Source organism: Ranitomeya variabilis, chromosome 2 (assembly GCF_051348905.1).
Source record: "Ranitomeya variabilis isolate aRanVar5 chromosome 2, aRanVar5.hap1, whole genome shotgun sequence".
Classification (NCBI taxonomy): domain Eukaryota; kingdom Metazoa; phylum Chordata; class Amphibia; order Anura; family Dendrobatidae; genus Ranitomeya; species Ranitomeya variabilis.
Genome location: NC_135233.1, coordinates 810,073,398 through 810,094,620, shown reverse-complemented (window position 1 = coordinate 810,094,620; position 21,223 = coordinate 810,073,398). Strand labels below are relative to the sequence as shown.

The 21,223-nt window shown below is 42.3% G+C and overlaps 1 protein-coding gene across 7 annotated transcripts in view; it reads left to right on the top strand.

Moving 5' to 3' along the window:
- The window catches only part of ADGRB3 (adhesion G protein-coupled receptor B3), a 1,417,427-nt gene that overhangs the window by 1,088,878 nt on the left and 307,326 nt on the right, over positions 1–21,223 (top strand). For all 7 annotated transcript variants that reach the window (XM_077289969.1, XM_077289967.1, XM_077289968.1 and 4 more), the window contains one exon: positions 11,714–11,757. In XM_077289969.1, coding sequence (XP_077146084.1) covers positions 11,714–11,757 — 44 coding nt within the window. The remainder of the gene's footprint in view (positions 1–11,713; positions 11,758–21,223) is intronic.

Sequence of the window (21,223 nt, the reverse complement as noted above, 5' to 3'; positions counted from 1 at the left end):
CAGTTTATTGGATGCAGTTTTTAAAGGGAACCTGTCACAGGCGTGTACTCCGGAGGACAGAGAATGAACTTCAATGCAATATTGCGGCCAGCATGCAGCCAGCGGGTAAGGAAAGGGTGAATCAAACACCCGAAAACCCCGCCCATATGACCCAAAACTGGTCCTGCCAAATTCAGGTTACAGGTTCCCTTTAAAATGGTGTCACTTTTGGTCTTTTCTGTCATATAGGTCTTTGTTATGGACCTGGTGGTTAGGTGCACCTGGAATGACCTGATGGTTAAACTAGAAGACAGGACAAGCTCTGGGAAGTGGGAACTCTGCTGACCGCAAATCCTAATCCTATAACACACACACTAGAAATAGCTGTGGAGCGTACCTAACTCTCCCTAGACGCCTCTTCACAGCCTAAGAGCTAACTACCCCTAAAGATAGAAAAATAAGCCTTACCTTGCCTCAGAGAAATTTCCCCAAAGGTAAAGGCAGCCCCCCACATATATTAACTGTGAGTTAAGAGGAAAGTCACAAACACAGGGATGAAACAGGTTTCAGCAAAGGAGGCCAGACTTACTAGATAGACTGAGGATAGGAAAGGGATCTATGCGGTCAGCACAAAAAACTACAAAAAGCCACGCACCGGTGCGGAGGTGCCACTCTGCAACCCAGAGCTTCCAGCTAGCAAGGCAATATCATGTTAGCAAGCTGGACTAGAACTTAGCAAGTACTAAGAAATATATTCAGTACACAATGAACAACAAATGAACTAGCAGGGACTTAGCTTTTGCTGGAGTAGACAGGTCATCAGAAAGATCCGAGAAAGATCTGAACCAGTACAGATACATTGACAGCTGGCATGGAGTAACGATCTGAGTGGAGTTAAATAGAGAAGCCAGCCCAGCCGCAAACGAGGGCAGCTGATGAAGCAACCTCAGAACCAGCAGTTCCACTCACAGCCACCAGAGGGAGTCCACGGACAGAACTCGCCGAAGTATCATTCATGACCACAGGAGGGAGTTCAAGAACTGAATTCACAACAGTACCCCCCTTGAGGAGGGGTCACCGAACCCTCACCAGAGCCCCCAGGCCGATCAGGACGAGCCAAATGAAAGGCACGAACCAACTCGGCCGCATGGACATCGGAGGCAAAAACCCAGGAATTATCCTCCTGACCATAGCCCTTCCATTTGACCAGGTACTGAAGTTTTCGAAATACGAGAATCTAAAATCTTCTCCACCACATACTCCAACTCCCCCTCGACCAACACCGGAGCAGGAGGGTCAACGGAGGGAACCATAGGCGCCACATATCTCTGCAACAACGACCTATGGAACACATTATGGATGGCAAAAGAAGCTGGAAGGGCCAAACAAAACGACACAGGATTGAGAATTTCAGAAATCTTATAAGGACCAATGAAACGAGGCTTAAACTTAGGAGAAGAAACCTTCATAGGGACATGACGAGACGACAACCAAACCAAATCCCCAACACGAAGTCGGGGACCAACACAGCGATGGCGGTTGGTGAAACGTTGAGCCTTCTCCTGGGACAATGTCAAATTGTCCACTACATGAGTCCAAATTTGCTGCAACCTGTCCACCACAGAATCCACACCAGGACAGTCCGAAGGCTCAACCTGCCCTGAAGAAAAACGAGGATGAAAACCAGAATTACAAAAAAAAGGCGAAACCAAAGTAGCCGAACTGGCCCGATTATTAAGGGCGAACTCAGCCAAAGGCAAGAAGGTCACCCAATCATCCTGATCAGCAGAAACAAAGCATCTCAGATAGGTCTCCAAAGTCTGATTAGTTCGTTCGGTTTGGCCATTTGTCTGAGGATGGAAAGCCGAAGAGAAAGACAAATCAATGCCCATCTTAGCACAAAAGGACCGCCAAAACCTTGAAACAAACTGGGAACCTCTGTCCGACATGATGTTCTCCGGAATGCCATGCAAACGAACCACATGCTGGAAAAATAGTGGAACCAAATCAGAGGAGGAAGGTAATTTAGGCAAGGGTACCAAATGGACCATCTTAGAGAAGCGATCACAAACCACCCAGATGACCGACATCCTTTGAGAGACAGGGAGATCTGAAATAAAATCCATGGAAACATGTGTCCAAGGCCTTTTCGGGACTGGCAAGGGCAAAAGTAACCCACTGGCACGAGAACAGCAGGGCTTGGCCCGAGCACAAGTCCCACAAGACTATCAGCCTGAAACTCCTGCAGCGCCCGCCGCAAATCAGGTGAGATGGCAGACAGAATTACGCCCTCTTTGAGAATACCAGCCGGCTCAGGAACTCCCGGGGAATCAGGCACAAAACTCCTTGAAAGGGCATCGGCCTTCACATTCTTAGAACCCGGAAGGTATGAAACCACAAAATTGAAACGGGAGAAAAACAGCGACCATCGAGCCTGTCTAGGATTCAACCGCTTGGCAGACTCAAGATAAGTCAGATTTTTGTGATCCGTTAAGACCACTACGCGATGCTTGGCTCCCTCAAGCCAATGTCGCCACTCCTCGAATGCCCGCTTCATAGCCAACAACTCCCGATTGTCAACATCATAATTACGCTCAGCAGGCGAAAACTTTCTAGAAAAGAAAGCACATGGCTTCATCACAGAGCCATCAGAAGATCTTTGAGACAAAACAGCCCCTGCTCCAATCTCAGAAGCATCAACCTCGACCTGAAAAGGGAGCGAAACATCTGGCTGACACAACACAGGGGCCGAAGAGAAACGATGTTTCAACTCCCGAAAAGCCTCAACGGCCGCAGAGGACCAATTCACCACATCAGCACCTTTCTTGGTCAAATCAGTCAACGGTTTAACAACACTAGAAAAATTAGCGATGAAGCGACGGTAAAAATTAGCAAAGCCCAAGAATTTCTGAAGGCTCTTCACAGATGTAGGCTGAGTCCAATCATAAATGGCCTGAACTTTAACAGGATAAATCTCGATAGTAGAAGGGGAAAAAATGAAACCCAAAAAGGAAACCTTTTGAACTCCGAAGAGACATTTAGACCCCTTCACAAACAAAGAATTAGCACGAAGAACCTGGAACACCATTCTGACCTGCTTCACATGAGACTCCCAATCATCCGAAAAGACCAAAATATCATCCAAATATACAATAATGAATCTATCCAAATACTTTCGGAAGATGTCATGCATAAAGGACTGAAACACAGATGGAGCATTAGAAAGCCCGAATGGCATCACCAGGTACTCAAAATGGCCCTCGGGCGTATTAAATGCTGTTTTCCATTCATCGCCCTGTTTAATACGCACAAGATTATACGCCCCTCGAAGATCTATCTTGGTGAACCAACTAGCCCCCTTAATCCGAGCAAACAAATCAGACAGTAGAGGCAAAGGGTACTGAAATTTGACCGTGATTTTATTGAGAAGGCGGTAATCTATACAGTGTCTCAGAGAACCATCCTTCTTGGCCACAAAAAAGAACCCTGCTCCCAATGGTGACGAAGACGGGCGAATATGCCCTTTCTCCAAGGACTCCTTTATATAACTCCGCATAGCGGCGTGTTCCGGCACAGATAAATTGAAAAGTCGTCCCTTAGGAAATTAACTACCAGGAATCAAATTAATAGCACAATCACAATCCCTATGAGGAGGTAGGGCACTGGATTTGGGCTCATCGAATAAATCTCGGTAATCCGACAGAAATTCAGGGACTTCAGAAGGAGTAGAAGGAGAAATTGACAACAATGGAACGTCACCATGTACCCCTTGACAACCCCAACTGGACAAAGACATTGAATTCAAATCCAACACTGGATTATGGACCTGTAGCCATGGCAAACCCAACACGACCACATCATGCAAATTATGCAACACCAAAAAGCGAACATCTTCCTGATGTGCAGGAGCCATGCACATGGTCAACTGAGTCCAGTACTGAGGCTTATTCTTGGCCAAAGGCGTAGCATCAATTCCCCTTAATGGAATAGGATACTGCAAGGGCTCCAAGAAAAAACCACAGCGCCTGGCAAACTCCAAGTCCATCAAATTCAGGGCAGCGCCTGAGTCCACAAATGCCATAACAGAGTAGGATGACAAAGAGCAAATCAGAGTAACGGACAAAAGAAATTTAGGCTGAACAGTACCAATGGTGACGGACCTAGCGAACCGCTTAGTGCGCTTAGGACAATCAGAGATAGCATGAGTAGGGTCACCACAGTAAAAACACAGCCCATTCTGACGTCTGTGTTCTTGCCGTTCAGTTCTGGTCAAAGTCCTATCACATTGCATAGGCTCAGGCCTCTGCTCAGAGGACACCGCCAAATGGCGCACAACCTTGCGTTCACGCAAGCGCCGATCGATCTGAATGGCCAAGGACATTGATTCATTCAGACCAGCAGGTGTGGGAAACCCCACCATAACATCCTTAAGGGCTTCAGAAAGACCTTTTCTGAAAATTGCTGCAAGGGCACACTCATTCAATTGAGTAAGCACAGACCACTTTCTAAACTTCTGGCAATATACCTCTGCTTCATCCTGACCTTGACACAAAGCTAGCAAGATTTTCTCTGCCTGATCCACAGAGTTAGGTTCATCATAAAGCAATCCAAGCGCCAGAAAAAACGCATCTACATTAAGCAATGCAGGATCTCCTGGCGCAAGGGAGAATGCCCAGTCTTGTGGGTCACCACGTAACAAAGAAATAATGATTTTTACTTGCTGAATGGGGTCACCAGAGGAGCGGGGTTTCAAAGCAAGAAACCGTTTACAATTATTTTTGAAATTCAGAAATTTAGATCTATCTCCAAAAAACAAATCAGGAATTGGAATTCTAGGCTCTAACATAGGATTCTGAACTACATAATCTTGAATGCTTTGTACCCTCGCAGTGAGGTGATCAACACAAGAGGACAGACCTTGAATGTCCATATCTACACCTGAGTCCTGAACCACCCAGAGGTTAAGGGGAAAAGAAAGACAAAACACACTGCAGAGAAAAAAAAATGGTCTCAGAACTTCTCTTATCCCTCTATTGAGATGCATTAACACTTTGATGGCCAGCTGTACTGTTATGGACCTGGTGGTTAGGTGCACCTGGAATGACCTGATGGTTAAACTAGAAGACAGGACAAGCTCTGGGAAGTGGGAACTCTGCTGACCGCAAATCCTAATCCTATAACACACACACTAGAAATAGCTGTGGAGCGTACCTAACTCTCCCTAGATGCCTCTTCACAGCCTAAGAGCTAACTACCCCTAAAGATAGAAAAATAAGCCTTACCTTGCCTCAGAGAAATTTCCCCAAAGGTAAAGGCAGCCCCCCACATATATTAACTGTGAGTTAAGAGGAAAGTCACAAACACAGGGATGAAACAGGTTTCAGCAAAGGAGGCCAGACTTACTAGATAGACTGAGGATAGGAAAGGGATCTATGCGGTCAGCACAAAAAACTACAAAAAGCCACGCAGAGTGTGCAAAAAGACCCCCGCACGGACTCATGGTGCGGAGGTGCCACTCTGCAACCCAGAGCTTCCAGCTAGCAAGGCAATATCATGTTAGCAAGCTGGACTAGAACTTAGCAAGTACTAAGAAATATATTCAGTACACAATGAACAACAAATGAACTAGCAGGGACTTAGCTTTTGCTGGAGTAGACAGGTCATCAGAAAGATCTGAGAAAGATCTGAACCAGTACAGATACATTGACAGCTGGCATGGAGTAATGATCTGAGTGGAGTTAAATAGAGAAGCCAGCCCAGCCGCAAACGAGGGCAGCTGATGAAGCAACCTCAGAACCAGCAGTTCCACTCACAGCCACCAGAGGGAGTCCACGGACAGAACTCGTCGAAGTGTCATTCATGACCACAGGAGGGAGTTCAAGAACTGAATTCACAACAGGTCTTCAAATGTGATGCGATCCCTAAAAAAAAGTTTTGTAAATTTTGTTGAAAAATTAAATAATTGCTGATCAACTTTTAACCCTTCTAACTTCCTAACAAAACAAGTTTAAAAAATGATTCTGATGCAAAGTAGACATGTAGTAAATGTTATTTATTAACTATTTTATGTGCTATAACTATCTGGGTTAGGGGCATAAAAATTTAATGTTTGAAAATTGGGAAATTTTCTAAATTTTACCAAATATCTGATATTTTCATAAATAATTTCAAAAAATATCGACCTAAATTTACTACTAACATAATATACAATGTGTCACAAAAAATTGTCAGAAATATTGAGGTCCTTTGTAAAATTTGGCATGGTCAGGAAGGTAAAAAGAGGCTTGGGGGTAAATATTCCTCTAATTGGTAATTTCATTCTATTTGTTCATCATGCTTGCTATTATGGAATCTTCAGATACATTTTATTATGCTTGTTAGAGACCTATATTTATTATTAGCTACCTAATATAGTATTATATTCTTTACATTATAGACCAGATGATCATTGCATTCCTTAGCACATAATAATAACAACATAATATGTACAATAAGAGGTCATCAAAGTATTACTGTTATCCACATCACTAAGAAGAGTTACATCCTGAGGCACACATGTTCCTGATGTTATGTTCATCTTTTTGGCTATTGCATGGTAACTTACACCACTTAATAAAGTACAATATAGTAATCTAGTGTATATATTGATGTTGTTTTTTGCTAATAAGAAGTAAATGTGGTAATGGACTTTCTTACAAGACTGCATTTAGCGAAGAGCTTTATTACCATTCACCAACCATTACATAAAGAAAGATGTCTTCAATCACTTACTATTGCAAAGTGCAGTAGTAGAGATAAGCACATCGATTTTTGAGGATTGAGTTTGAGTTGAATTTCCTGAAATTCGCGCCTCCACGTGAATTCGAAAACTTTACGATTCAATCCGTGATTTGCCTGCTTTAAAAAATACTTGCCCGGTACCATCGCTGAGTGGGCTAATGTCGTTTTGCATGGCCACAGTTCCTTCCACACAATGCTCGTCTCTTTCTTCCTCCTTTTCCTGAATTTAAATTCTTGCAAATTTCTTCTCCACAAATCAAAATATTGGGCAAAATTTGGCAAACTTCATGAATTCAAATTTCAAAATAACTGTTTATTTCTATAAAGCATCTCTTAGATCTTTTTATGGACAGCTACTTTATATGACATTTCATAGCTGGCTTGCTGCTTAAAGAGGTTGCGCATTACTTTAACATTGATGGCCTATCGTTAGAATAGGTTGTCAATGTCTGATCGGTGAGGGTGCGACACCCGGCAACCCGGCTGATCAGAAGTGCTCAGTTGTGGAGTTGCTCTGCCTTCTGATAGTGGCCATGGCAGGGTATTGCACATCTGCTCACTCTGCAAATCAATAGGGGCAGATGTGCAGTACAAGGCTGCGGACACTATACATTAGACGGAACTGCGCTGTGCAGCTATGTAATCGGTCATCAGTTCCGGCTGCAACGACACCGATAACAGCTGATGGGCATGAGCATTGGGTGTTATACCCCCACCAATCATACATTGATGACCTATCCTTAGGATAGGCAATCAAAGTTAAAGTAGTGGACGTCTTTAATGTCATCTATGAAAAGGTGTTTTATGTGGAAGATAGAGCTGTAACATATAGTAAAAATTGAATAAAAGTTCTCTACCTTTGATAAAAGTGATCTGTAACTGAATATATTTTAAAGTGACTGTCTAGTCTTCAGGGATGACAATCATTGTGGGCTCCACATTGAGCAGATGGCATGAAAAAGGTATAACAAATACAAATAATTACGTTTATTCCCACAACTCCTCCTTCTGTCTGCCACTTCAGGATGCATTGAGCAGGAGGTGATGGTTACAGATGTCACCAGATCTATCCCTCAGTTCAGATTACTTAAGTGTCTTGAACATATTACAGCTCCATTTTGAGTCATTGTAGGGCTTTTATCTCAGTGCATGGAGCTTTTACAGTACATCAGTATGCTTGTGATTTCATATTGAGTCAATATTTTTTTTTCTCATTGGATTCATATGGTGGATCTTTGTATACTTGTGTAGATGGCATTCTTTCTGAAGTGATTCCCATTAGAGCCATTGCTAATTAGGGAAAAAAGCTCCTATGAACCTAATGGAGGTTCTTAGACTGTGCTGATACCTATTACAGGTATGACCATATAATTAGTCTACTTATGTAGACTTAAGTAAATCTAGTCACTAGAGATGAGCAACTTTATTTACATGGAATGGAATTCTTCCAAAATTAAAAAAAATGAGCATTCTGGAGAACATAGATATTTTTAGAATTTGCTATGTTTGGATTCAGCAAAATGCAGGCCATCTGGGGCTGCTAACTTGCTGAACAGTAGAGAGCCGGAAAAAGAAACAAACAAGTGACCACTCACTGCTCTAGCCACTCCTGCTGCTCCAGTTTCTGCAGTCCGATGTTCACACTAGCACAGAGTTTCTGAATGCACACAGGCCCCAGAGTTCATTGTTCATGTCCTGGAAACCCCAGCCTACAGTGAGCAGTACGCCAGATATGTGACCCAACAGAGGCATGGAGTACCAGACAGTGAGCAGAGTGCATTGAAGACAGCCAGGTGAGCGGTAAATGAAAGCGTAAAGAATTTTCTTAGTTTTCACATCTCACATTTATTATGGTCTAGGGTCTGGAGGGACCCCAGAGCACAATAAAGGACATTAAATTTGTAGAGAATAATTTAAAATTTGCGGCAACAGGTGATTTTGAATTTTGTCTAATCCGCTCATCTCTACTAGTCTCCACGACTACTGTCGGTCGGACTTAGGCTAGCAACTAAAGGTTTCTTGCATAATCCATTTGAAGAAATGACTCCAAGGCTGAATACAGTTATTAGGCCTGAAACAGTATGCAAAGTTGAATATTCATCAAAATGTTTAAACCTGTTTTCTGGTGTAAAACACTTTGAAAAGTTGAAAAAATGTTTGCACAATGCAAAGTTAAGCCTCTTAAGGGATTCGGTGCTTCTTTCTCCTGCAAAGTTTATAACACCTCCTTTGTTTTTCTCCCTTTATCTCCTTGTTTCTTACATTATGTCAATAATATGTTGGCATAGTGTTACCCTGATATCGTCAGTACCTTATGTGTATGAATATCATATCATGCTCTATGGAACGCATGTTCTGTGTGCAACAAACTTTCCTATATGCATGATCTTTTTATTACTAACAAACTTTCCTTCCTCGCCATCACCGAAACCTGGCTCACCCCTTCTGACACAGCCTCTCCTGCTGCACTTCTGTATGGTGGCTTCCACCTTTCTCACACACCCCGCCCCAGCAGCAAGCATGGCGGATAACTGCTCCTTCACCACAATCCCACATCCACCCTCTGTTACCCTCCCTTCCTTTGAGGTGCACTCTGTGCGCATCTACTCCCTCTCCAACCTCCAACTGGCTGTCATTTACCGCCCCCCAGGGCCAGTCACCACCTTCTTTGATCACTTCACCACCTGGCTACTTCATTTCCTTTCTGTGGACATCCCCACTATCATCACGGGTGACTTCAACATCCCCATTGACACTTCCCTCTCAGCTGCCACTAAACTTCTATCTCTCACTTCCTCCTTCGGCCTCACTCAATGGTCTTCTGCAGCCACTCACAAAGATGGTCACACACTGGACCTCATCTTCACCCGCCTCTGCTCCCTATCTAACCTCTCCAACTCACCTCTTCCTCTTTCTGACAACAATCTACTCACATTCTCTTCCATCTCCACACCTTGTCTACAATCCCCACCCCACAAACTTGCACATCCTCGCAGAAATCTTAAACACCTCAATCTACACTCACTCACTGAATCCCTCCTCCCTCTCAAAGACATGAGTTCCCTACAAAATGCGGATAACGCTGCCGCTCTATATAACACCACAATAGCTGTAGCTTTGGAATCTCTTGCCCCTCTCACACATACCAAAGCTTGCAAAATCAACAGACAGCCCTGGCACACCAGCCTGACCAAAGAACTGAGGCAAGCTTCCAGGGCTGCTGAGCGCAGATGGAAAAGATCCCACTCCAACAAGCACTTCAACACATTCAAACAGTCCCTCACTACTTTCAAGACCACACTTGCCACAGCAAAACAAACCTACTTCTCATCTCTCATATCCTTCCTGTCTCACAACTCTAAACAGTTATTCAAAACCTTCAATTCTCTCCTCCATCCCACAGCACCTCCTCCCTCCCCACTCATCTTAGCTGAAGACTTTGCCTCATTTTTCAAGCAAAAGATTGAGAACATCAGAGACAGTTTTAGTGGACAACCCCCAGAGCCCTTCCTCCCAACTACCCAGCCCTCCACCTCCAAAACCAACTTTTCCATCATTACAGAAGATCGACTCTTCACTCTACTCTCAAGATCGCATCTCACCACCTGTGCACTTGACCCGATCCCATACCACTTCATCCCAAACCTCACCACAGTCTTCATCCCAACCCTAACCCATCCCTTCAACCTATCACTAACAACTGGTGTTTTCCCCTTAAGCTTTAAACATGCCTCAATCATACCTATCATCAAAAAGCCCTCTCTTTACCTATCCTCTGTATCTAGCTATCGCCCTATATCACTTCTCCCCTATGCCTCAAAACTACTGGAACAACACGTCCATCTTGAACTGTCCTTCCATCTATCTTCCTGCACCCTCTTTGACGGCTTACAATCAGGCTTCCGGTCACACCACTCCACTGAAACTGCCTTAACTAAGGTCACCAATGACCTATTAACTGCCAAGAGCAAGCGATACTACTCTATCCTCCTCCTCCAGGCCCTGTCCTCTGCCTTTGACACAGTGGACCATTCCCTGTTGCTGCGGACCCTCTCATCCCTTGGCATCACAGACTTGGCCCTATCCTGGATCTCGTCATACCTAACTGACCGGACATTCAGCGTCTCCCACTCACACACCACCTCCTCACCTCGCCCCCTATCTGTTGGAATCTCACAAGGTTCAGTTCTAGGGCCCCTGCTCTTCTCCATTTACACTTTTGGCCTGGGACAGCTCATAGAATCTCACGGCTTTCAGTATCGTCTCTATGCTGAAGACAAAGATTTACATCTCTGGACCAGATATCACCACCCTACTAACCAGAATCCCTCAATGTCTGCATGACCAGCTCTACCCTCACCTACTGTATCCTCACCCATCCCTTGTAGATTGTGAGCCATCGCGGGCAGGGTCCTCTCTCCTCCTGTACCAGTTATGACTTGTATTGTTTAAGATTATTGTACTTGTTTTTATTATGTATACCCCTCCTCACATGTAAAGCGCCATGGAATAAATGGCGCTATAATAATAAATAAATAATAATAATAATAATAATATCTACCAAAGCAATGCTAATGGTGCTACTGTATTTTTGTAAAAGAATCTTTTAGGAGATATGGAGCAATAAAAAAAATCTATTGATCAACATGATCAAGAGGGTCCTATAAATTAATTTATTGAACTGTTTTAGGAAAAGAATAACTTATCAATATTCTCGTATAAACTCTTAGCTCTTATAAGTCGGACCCTTACTTTTACTGAGTTGTTAATAAGTTTGTGACCCTCTTAATATCTTATTTTATTTGTACATGTTGAATATGTTGTAGCCATATAAAGAAACAAGAATCTTATTGTTAGGTGCAAATATTTATAGAACATACCAATACTTGCATTGATGTTTTGTGAATTCAGAGAAGGAAGACTTAAATAATAATCCTATTTCTATTTTTATCAGGGTACTCTGAAGCCATACTGTGTTCTTTGGGATGACTCAAAATCGTAAGTGGCAATTTCCCTTTTTTATTTATTATCTGCTTCTTTTTTCTCTATAATTTTATAGCTGTTTGTATTATGTTTAGATGTGATTTCAAGCTGAAATATTTTATGATTATTGTTATTATTATCATCATTTATGTTTATTATTCTAGTTCATTCACCAGTGGATTAGCCAGGTTTTGATGAGAAATAATCATAATAAAATTACATTAGCATATAATGGAACAAGGGGATAGGACAATTTGCTGTTATTACTTTATTATTGGGGGAAAAGTCAATTTAACTCATTGCATGAAAAACATAGTAAACATATATAAAAACTCAATTATTATTATGAATCTTTTTATTATTATAATTTACTTTGTATTATTTATCTAATCTATGTGCAGGGACAGAAAACAATAGCAGCACTCTGGATTTATTTTTTTTTCTTTCTTTTCACCACTGGATAGGCATCACTAATGTATGTTCTCTGACTGTGAGTAGTAAAATACTTACCGGTTTCCATTTTATGCTGTTCCCATCACAGCTACAGTCCTTTTCTGCCACACATGAGCGAAGTTGTAACTGGAGGGATTACTCTAGTATTTTCTGTTACTTTTATTGGAAGTCCACAGGACTCAGATTGAGGCTCTCAGACTTAAATTAAAAGAGATACTATCCATCAATAGTCCCTCCTGACCAGTCAGAGCTGTGGGCATAAGATGGCAGAGAGGAATAGGAGTGATGCTAGAAACTGTAGAAGATGATCATCTTTAAGTATTATGCTACACGCAGGGAAATTACATTATTGATACCGATCCGATGGTGAAATAGAAAAAAAAAATAAAAATAAGCAAAACAAAGTGCTACAAAGTTTGGGGGTACATGCCCAAAAATTATGCATGGAAGAGCGCACTTTTGCTCTACCAGCACAATTATAGCCTATGGGCCCTTTGGCGCATACAATTGAATCCCATTTTGTGGGGTGGAGTTTGGACACAAGTCCCAACGGGACTCAAGGACGTGTAACTAAAGCCAAAGTGAAAGCACCCTTAGGGTACCGTCACACAGTGGCATTTTTATCGCTACGACGGCACGATTCGTGACGTTCTAGCGATATCGTTACGATCTCGCAGTGTCTGACACGCTACTGCGATCAGACACCCTGCTGAGAATCGTACGTCGTAGCACATTGTTTGAAACTTTCTTTCATCGCTGGATCTCCCGCTGTCATCGCTGGATCGTTGTGTGTGACAGCGATCCAGCGATCCGTTCGCTGGTAACCAGGGTAAACATCGGGTAACTAAGCGCAGGGCCGCGCTTAGTAACCCGATGTTTACCCTGGTTACCAGCGTAAAAGTAAAAAAAAACAAACCGTACATACTCACCATCTGATGTCCGTCAGGTCCCTTGCCGTCTGCTTCCCGCTCTGTCTGTCTGCCGGCCGGAAAGTGAGAGCAGATCACAGCGGTGACGTCACTGCTGTGATCTGCTCTCACTGTACGGCGGCACTCAGTCAGAGCGGGAAGCAGACGGCAAGGGACCTGACGGACATCAGATGGTCAGTATGTACTGTTTGTTTTTTTTTACTTTTACGCTGGTAACCACGGTAAACATCGGGTTACTAAGTGCGGCCCTGCGCTTAGTAACCCGATGTTTACCCTGGTTACCAGCGAACCTCGGCATCGTTGGTCGCTGGAGAGCGGTCTGTGTGACAGCTCCCAGCGACCACACAACCACTTACCAACGATCACGGCCAGGTCGTATCGCAGGTCGTGATCGTTGGTAAATCGTATAGTGAGACGGTACCCTTAGAGGGAGTCTGTCAGCAGTAAATGACTGTTCAAATAAAGTACATGTGCTTGATGAAAGGAAGAAAGGTAGCATATATTACCAGCCATAATACCAGTCAAAGAATACCTTCTTGCATGGGCTCTGTACAACCAACTAGCCAAGTTTCAGCTACACTTGCTCAGTACATACCTTGACATTCTTTTAAATTTGCTGAGCTAATATGCACCTTGCCAACCTGGTATTATACTCACCTTTATATCCTACTGGTAAAGGTTACTATGCTAGTATGCAACTTGTTATCCAGATAAAATTGTACTTACTTGGAAATGGCCAATGGATTCAGCCTAAACCTAAGAATTTTCATGGTTTGACAAACCATGGGTAAGCAAGGATTCAGTCTCAAGACAGCCAAACTGTTTCTGAAACCTACCACTCAGAGGTGCCATGGGTTGCTATCCCTTTACCCAGTGGTTTTACTACAAATTTCAGTCTGTCGAGAGTGTTGTTATCCTATATAAATGTTTTTTAATGAGGCATTGTAGGTCTTTAAAGGGTTATTCTCATCTCTTTTACGTATGGGTGAGACAGTAATATTGTTCTCTATGCCATAACTCGAAAAAAATTTGAGTGGTTTGCTCTATGCTTTTTTCATAATAATATACATGGAAACAGTTACAAAATCAAAGGTAAAAATTTACACACTTGATGGTACACCAGAAAAGAAAAAGGGGAGCCCGTTTGTTGATTATGTCATTTTTTATAGCATTTGAGCCTGATACAACAAGATCAGCATGAACAATATGCTGGAGTCAGACACTCTTGATTTATGATGAGGTATACACCTTTTCATGAACGAGGAATGTAGGACGAATGGCATACACCTGTATGTGCTCTTTGGTATAAATCCAACAAAAGTCCCTTTTTGAGTAAGATTTGTAGCTTACACAATGCCACACAGATCATCATGAATTTGAAAAGTGCTGGTCGCCATGCCCCTGTCCCACCCCATCACAGCCCACTTTGCCTGAGCTGGGTAAGAATGGCATGAGAATGGCAAAAGTGGCAACATTTTATTGTATTGCAGCCTCAAAGTGCACCAAAATGATGTGACTTTTCCAACTTCTTAGGCCAGAATACTGGTGTAAAAGCTTTGACGTACTGGGTCCTTAGAACTGAGGTCAGATTTTCAGAGCTATCACAAGTTCATTAAGAAAATGGGGCATTTTGAAGTGATTAAACATCCTTTAATTAACCATGCTTTGATTCCTCATTCTGAATGAGATGTCTATTTGCTCATCCATTGATGTTTGCAGACACTAAGCTTAGATGTTAAAGTTGACACTCTTTCTTCACTAAAGGTACCTTCACACATAACGATTTCGTTAACGATATTGTTGCAACGTCACGCTTTTTGTGACGTAGCAACGATCCCGCTAACGATCTCGTTATAGTCTGACAGCGACCAACGATCAGGCCCCTGCTGGGAGATCGTTGGTCGTAGTGAATGATCAGGACCTTTATTTGGTCGCTGATCACCCGCTGTCATCGCTGGACGCCGATCCAGCGATGTGTTTACTTGTAACCAGGGTAAATATTGGGTTACTAAGCGCAGGGCCGCGCTTAGTAACCTGATATTTACCCTGGTTACCATTGTAAAAGTTAAAAAAAACCAGTACATACTCACATTCCGATGTCTGTCACGTCCCCCGCCGTCAGCTTCCCCCACTGACTGTCAGCGCCGGCCGTAAAGCAGAGCACAGCGGTGATGTCACCGCTGTGCTCTGCTTTACGGCCGGCGCTGACACAGTCAGTGCGGGAAGCTGACGGCGGGGGACGTGACAGACATCGGAATGTGAGTATGTAGTGGTTTTTTTTTTTTACTTTTACAATGGTAACCAGGGTAAATATCGGGTTACTAAGCGCGGCCCTGCACTTAGTAACCCGATGTTTACCCTGGTTACCCGGGGACTTCGGCATCATTGAAGACAGTTTCAACGATGCCGAATTCGTTCCCCTGATCGTTGGTCGCTGGAGAGAGCTGTCTGTGTGACAGCTCCCAGCGACCACACAACGACTTACCAACGATCACGGCCAGGTCGTATCGCTGGTCGTGATCGTTGGTAAGTCGTTTAGTGTAACGGTACCTTAAGTTTTAACCCCTGAAGTTCTGATCATTGCTTTGAACTAAGATTTAGCACATTTAGAAGTAAAATATAATTGTCTGACAATCAGATAAATTACAAGCAATTATTCTCCTTTCTGAAGAAATGAACCATGTCGATACTAGTCACACACAGAAATATTACCTCTTTCATTAAAGGCATCAGATGACCTTGCTATTTATTTCTAAACTGCTTATGACACAGAAATAAAAAAAAATCTTTCACAAAAGGACCAGTCATCATCATGAAGGATTCACTAATCATATTGGCTCTGGGTTCCAATATTTTTGCTAAATAATGTACTGTAATTGATCTTCCATTAGTGATTTCAAGGTATTTGTTCTACTCCCCAGGTTTTGAATAGTTTACAACATTTTTCTTTAAAACCATAAAATGCAATAATTGTTTTGTTTTTTTTTTAAATACATCCGTGTGTTATTAAACATGGTTAAAATTAATTGTTTGTGAAGTTGGGAAAATAACTTGTTTATGGCTCTGTTAATACTTCTTCCAGTATATGTGGTGAACATATAGCATTCTGTGTATGCAACTGTTTGATATACAGTAAAATATATTGCAACTTACATACAATATATTGGGCTATTGGGCCACTTATCCGCTACAGAATAAAGAGTTCTATAAAGTTGGAGATTTTATGGCATAATGGATTGAAATATCATGACAAATACGGTTTAAACAAAGAAACAAAGACTAATAAAGACACATAACCACTGATGACAAGTCAAACGATATTTCTCTGGACTACACAATTAACTTCCTAGCACATTCATCACAGCTGCTGATGCTTGTGTATTTTAATAGAAAGAGGGATCTGATAATGGCACAAGTACCATGGAAACAAAGGATTGGGCATATTGGAATCCAAGATGCACGATGTGTCTTACCTTCAACATTTTTCTTTGGTGTTGAAACAGGAGGGTTCCATATATTAGACCACTGGTCAGTCCTACTGAAATCTTCAGGTTCTGACAACTTTTTTGCCAATGTGTTTTTGGCCCTTAGACTGTTTCCACACTTTCACAGAGGTCTTAGAAGTTTCTAGTATATAAAAGGAAAAGTTAAAGACCAGTCAGAAGTAGATAATAATCATTCCTGATCTTTTGTTACCCAACAACCTTTCTTAAGGTACCTTCACACTAAGCGACTTTGCAGTGAGAACAACAACGATCCGTGACGTTGCAGCATCCTGGATAGCGATCTCGTTGTGTTTGACACGCAGCAGCGATCTGGATCCTGCTGTGATATCGCTGGTCGGAGCTAGAGGTCCAAAACTTTATTTCGTCGCTTGATCACCCGCTGTCATCGCTGTATCGGCGTGTGTGATGCCGATCCAGCGATGTGTTCACTTGTAACCAGGGTAAACATCGGGTTACTAAGCGCAGGGCCGTGCTTAGTAACCCGATATTTACCCTGGTTACCATTGTAAAAGTAAAAAAAAAACACTACATACTCACCTTCTGATGTCTGTCACGTCCCCCGGCGTCCACAGGGCTACGCGCTGCTGCCGAGAACTTCCTGCACTGAATGTGTCAGCGCCGGCAGTAAAGCAGAGCTTTACTTTACTGCCGGCGCTCACAGTCAGTGCAGGAAGCTCTGAGCAGCAGTGCATAACCCTGTGGACGCTGCGGGACGTGACAGACATCAGAAGGTGAGTATGTAGTGTTTTTTTTTTACTTTTACAATGGTAACCAGGGTAAATATCGGGTTACTAAGCGCGGCCCTGCGCTTAGTAACCCGATGTTTACCCTGGTTACCCGGGTGCTGCAGGGGGACTTCGGCATCATTGAAGACAGTTTCAACGATGCCGAACTCGTTCCCCTGATCGTTGGTCGCTGGAGAGAGCTGTCTGTGTGACAGCTCCCCAGCGACCTAAACAGTGACGCTGCAGCAATCGGCTCGTTGTCTATATCGCTGCAGCGTCGCTGAGTGTGATGGTACCCTTAGGTTTTGGAGGATTTAGTTTCCTTTTTGTTACAGCACTATTTAATGCAGTTAATGGAAGCAGTGCTAGAAACAAATTCCCAGAATCATGGCAAAAAAAAAACCAAATATGCGGTTTCTGTTTCAGCCGTACTGTAAAAAGGTAGAGTTACAGTGCATTTCCTACGTAAATCTGTGAGTAGCTAAACATTTCAATAGCATTACTTATAATGTGACACTGCACTCTTTCTTATTCAATTGAAATAATGAAAAGGACATTTACTTTTAGGCTGTGTTTGTTTATATTGCACATTTTCTTCATCAATCCTCATGTCTAGGTGAAAGTGATGCTGTGCAGTTTTTGAACCATTTCAATTCTGCTTATTGGAAATGTAAATTATTCTTGAGTTCTCAGGGGATAACTAATCTATACAACAAAGTATTCAGTTCCAGCAATCAGCACTTTCTGGTGTGGCAAGGCGGCTTGTCTAGAAGCTGCTATATACCTTTGGATGCCAGCATGTTGTATTTCTCTTTTACTGTAATATGGTTACAAAACAAATTAGGAACTGAGTTGGTTATATTAATGGTATTTTTTTTACTGTAATGCCAAAGAAAGACGCACGAGATCACAATATACTGAATTTTTGATATTTAACAGTGAAATAAACCTTAAATGATCGTATCTGTTGAACTAGTGGTTTCTCATTTACGAATGATAAAGGTATCTCAGGAAAGTGCAATGGGTTGAATTTAGTACTGAAAGTCTTTGCTTTTTATTTTCTTCAACACTTTACAGATAAATTGCTCTGCATTGTACAGTGTATATAATCAATTAAAGAATAGCGATAGGATTAAAGAGGAGAACCTGGCAGCAGGAATTTTGTTAAGTAAATACAGACATGGCTATATTGGTGCTGTTACACTGATTAAAAATATACCTGTGGTGAATAAATCTGCTTTGTGGATTTTGTTTATCCCCTTAACATGGACGCCTCCCCCCATTTGGCTCGGGCTCTGGCAGTAAGCCTGCACCTTTTCTGGGATATGACAGCTGATCTGATCAGCTGATGTGCCCAGAGCAGCCGCGGGTGAAATCGTGATTCACCCGTGGCTGTTAACATGATAAATGCCGATGTCAAACTCTGACAGCGGCATTTAACATGGACCCCCAGGAAGCTCGTCCTTTCCTCCCCCATCTGTGTCTGTGTCACATGACCATGGCTTGCCGGCGGGTTGGCATAAAAACCCGGGGTGAGGAGAAGACCCCTGTGGTTGTCATTCTGAATTGCTATGAGCGCCATCTAGTGGTCGACGTTCATAGCAAGTGAGCATTTTTGATACATACAGCAGGGCAGCATCAGAGGAAATCAGACGAGTGCAGCTTCTAGCCTCCCATGGAGGCTATTGAAGCATGCAAAAAATAGAAAAAACATGTTTTTAAAAATATTTAAAAAATGACAAAAATATAAAATTTCAAATCAATCCCCTTTTGTCCCATTCAAAATAAAGCAATAAAAAAAAAAATATATACACATATTTGGTATTGCCGCATTCAGAATTGCCTGATCTATCAATGTAAAAAAAAAGAATCAAATCGGTAAACAGCATAGGGAGAAAAAAATTTGAAACGCCAGAATTACATTTCTTTGGTCGCTGCAACTTTGCAATAAAATGCAATAACTGGCGATCAAAATAAAGTATCTGCACCAAAAAGGGATCATTAAAAATGTCAGCTCAGGGCAAAAAAAAATAAGCTCTCAACCGGCCCGAGATCCCGAAAAAATGGAGATGCTACGGCTCTCGGAAAATGTCAGCTTTATTTTTTTTTTTTACAAATTTTGGAATTTTTTTTCACCATTTAGACAAAAAAGAACCTAGACATGTTTGATGTCTATGAACTCATATTGACCTGTAAAATCATAATGGCAGATCAGTTTTAGCATTTAGCAAACCTAGCAAAAAAGCCAAACAAAAAACAAGTGTGGGATTGCACTTTTTTTTGCAATTTCACCGTACTTGGAATTTTATTCCCGTTCTCTGTTACATGACATGGTAAAACCAGTGGTGTTGCTCAAAAGTACAACTCGTCCCGCAAAAAACAATCCCTCACATGGCCATATTGACGGAAAAATAAAAAAGTTATGGCTCTGGGAAGAAGGGGAGCAAAAAATGAAAATGCAAAACCAAAAATACCCTTGGTCATTAAGGGGTTAAAGAGTTTTTGAAGTTTTGCTGTAATCATTTCTACATGCATAGTGGTGGGACAGTACATAGGGTCTTCGGCTATACCACAGCCCCTCCGCTGCCTCTGGTGTCTTTATCATCTTTCTGTTTTAAACTTTGTGCCGGCGCCATCCTAACCATGGTAAACAAAAAAAGTGGCACACAGTCAGTCTCAGTCAGTGTTCTGTTCAGTCCATAGCACTATAGTCATAGAACTTAATCGACTTTTAGTTACATCAATGACATCTCAATTTAATCATTAACCTAGTACCCTGGACCACAAAACCCCAGTTAAGGAAGATAATTATTGTGAACAATTTCTTCCAGTTGATTAATCGGCAGAGATGAACAGTGACATTTTATACTTGTATGACATGGGGCCAGATGAGATGGGCAACAAGATTAAAAAACCTAGCTGTATTGCTGGCTCTGCGAACTATAGTGGCAGTGGTGCTGGCAGTATTAGTGGCTCTCTGAGGCAGGGCAATTCTTGAGGTGGGAATCAGGTGGTGAACAAGGAGTTTGGGACATTTCCACACAAATACAAAAATCAGTCAAGTCAGGTACAATGATGTTGATGATATTGTGGTGAGCAAGACATGATAAAATGATGGACAAGACCTGGTAATCAGTTATAGGTGCAGAGAATGTGATGTCATTAAGGAAGAGTAGTATGTTGGCCTCAGTGATACAGAGCAGAGACGTCATATGGTAAAGGATTTTCCAACAAAAAATCAGCTTTTTCTGTGGCTGGCTCAGAAGCAGGTAATGCAGCATGTGCTATTGATGGAGGTAGCTTAGCATCACCTGAAAACTCCAGTTTTGGTGGTGGCAAGTCACACGTGTGCTTATCTCAGGTACAGGAGTTCTTTTCTGCATTGCTGACACACAAATCTTTACAAGCCACCTACAGGTTCTGCAGGAAGAAAATAAGCCATGGACATCAAGGCCAGAATAATAAGAGCTATGGCTGTCCATCAGTACATGAAGTTACATCACTTGATCAGTTTAATAAAGAAAGCTAGATAGCAGTCACAGAAAACCTTAAGTTGTCCTTCCCCTTTTATTTATGCCTTTTGTCTTTGTCAGCCAGGTTGCACCCTCAATCACTAACTAGTTAGTGTCATTTCCATCATCATTATCCACCACTACTGCATGTTGTAATACTAGTACTCCTTTTCCATCACACTGCCAAATATTCATCCCTGAATGTGTGTCAAGGAAACAGGCAGTCACTTTCAGTGATCCACTTGTGTTCCAACGTAATTCCCACCTGGCCAGGTTGCCAGTAGAGCAGTTACTACCATACCACCTAGTGGACTCTGCTTCCATTCGATAAATGATGGTGTGCATTCAGCCTCAAA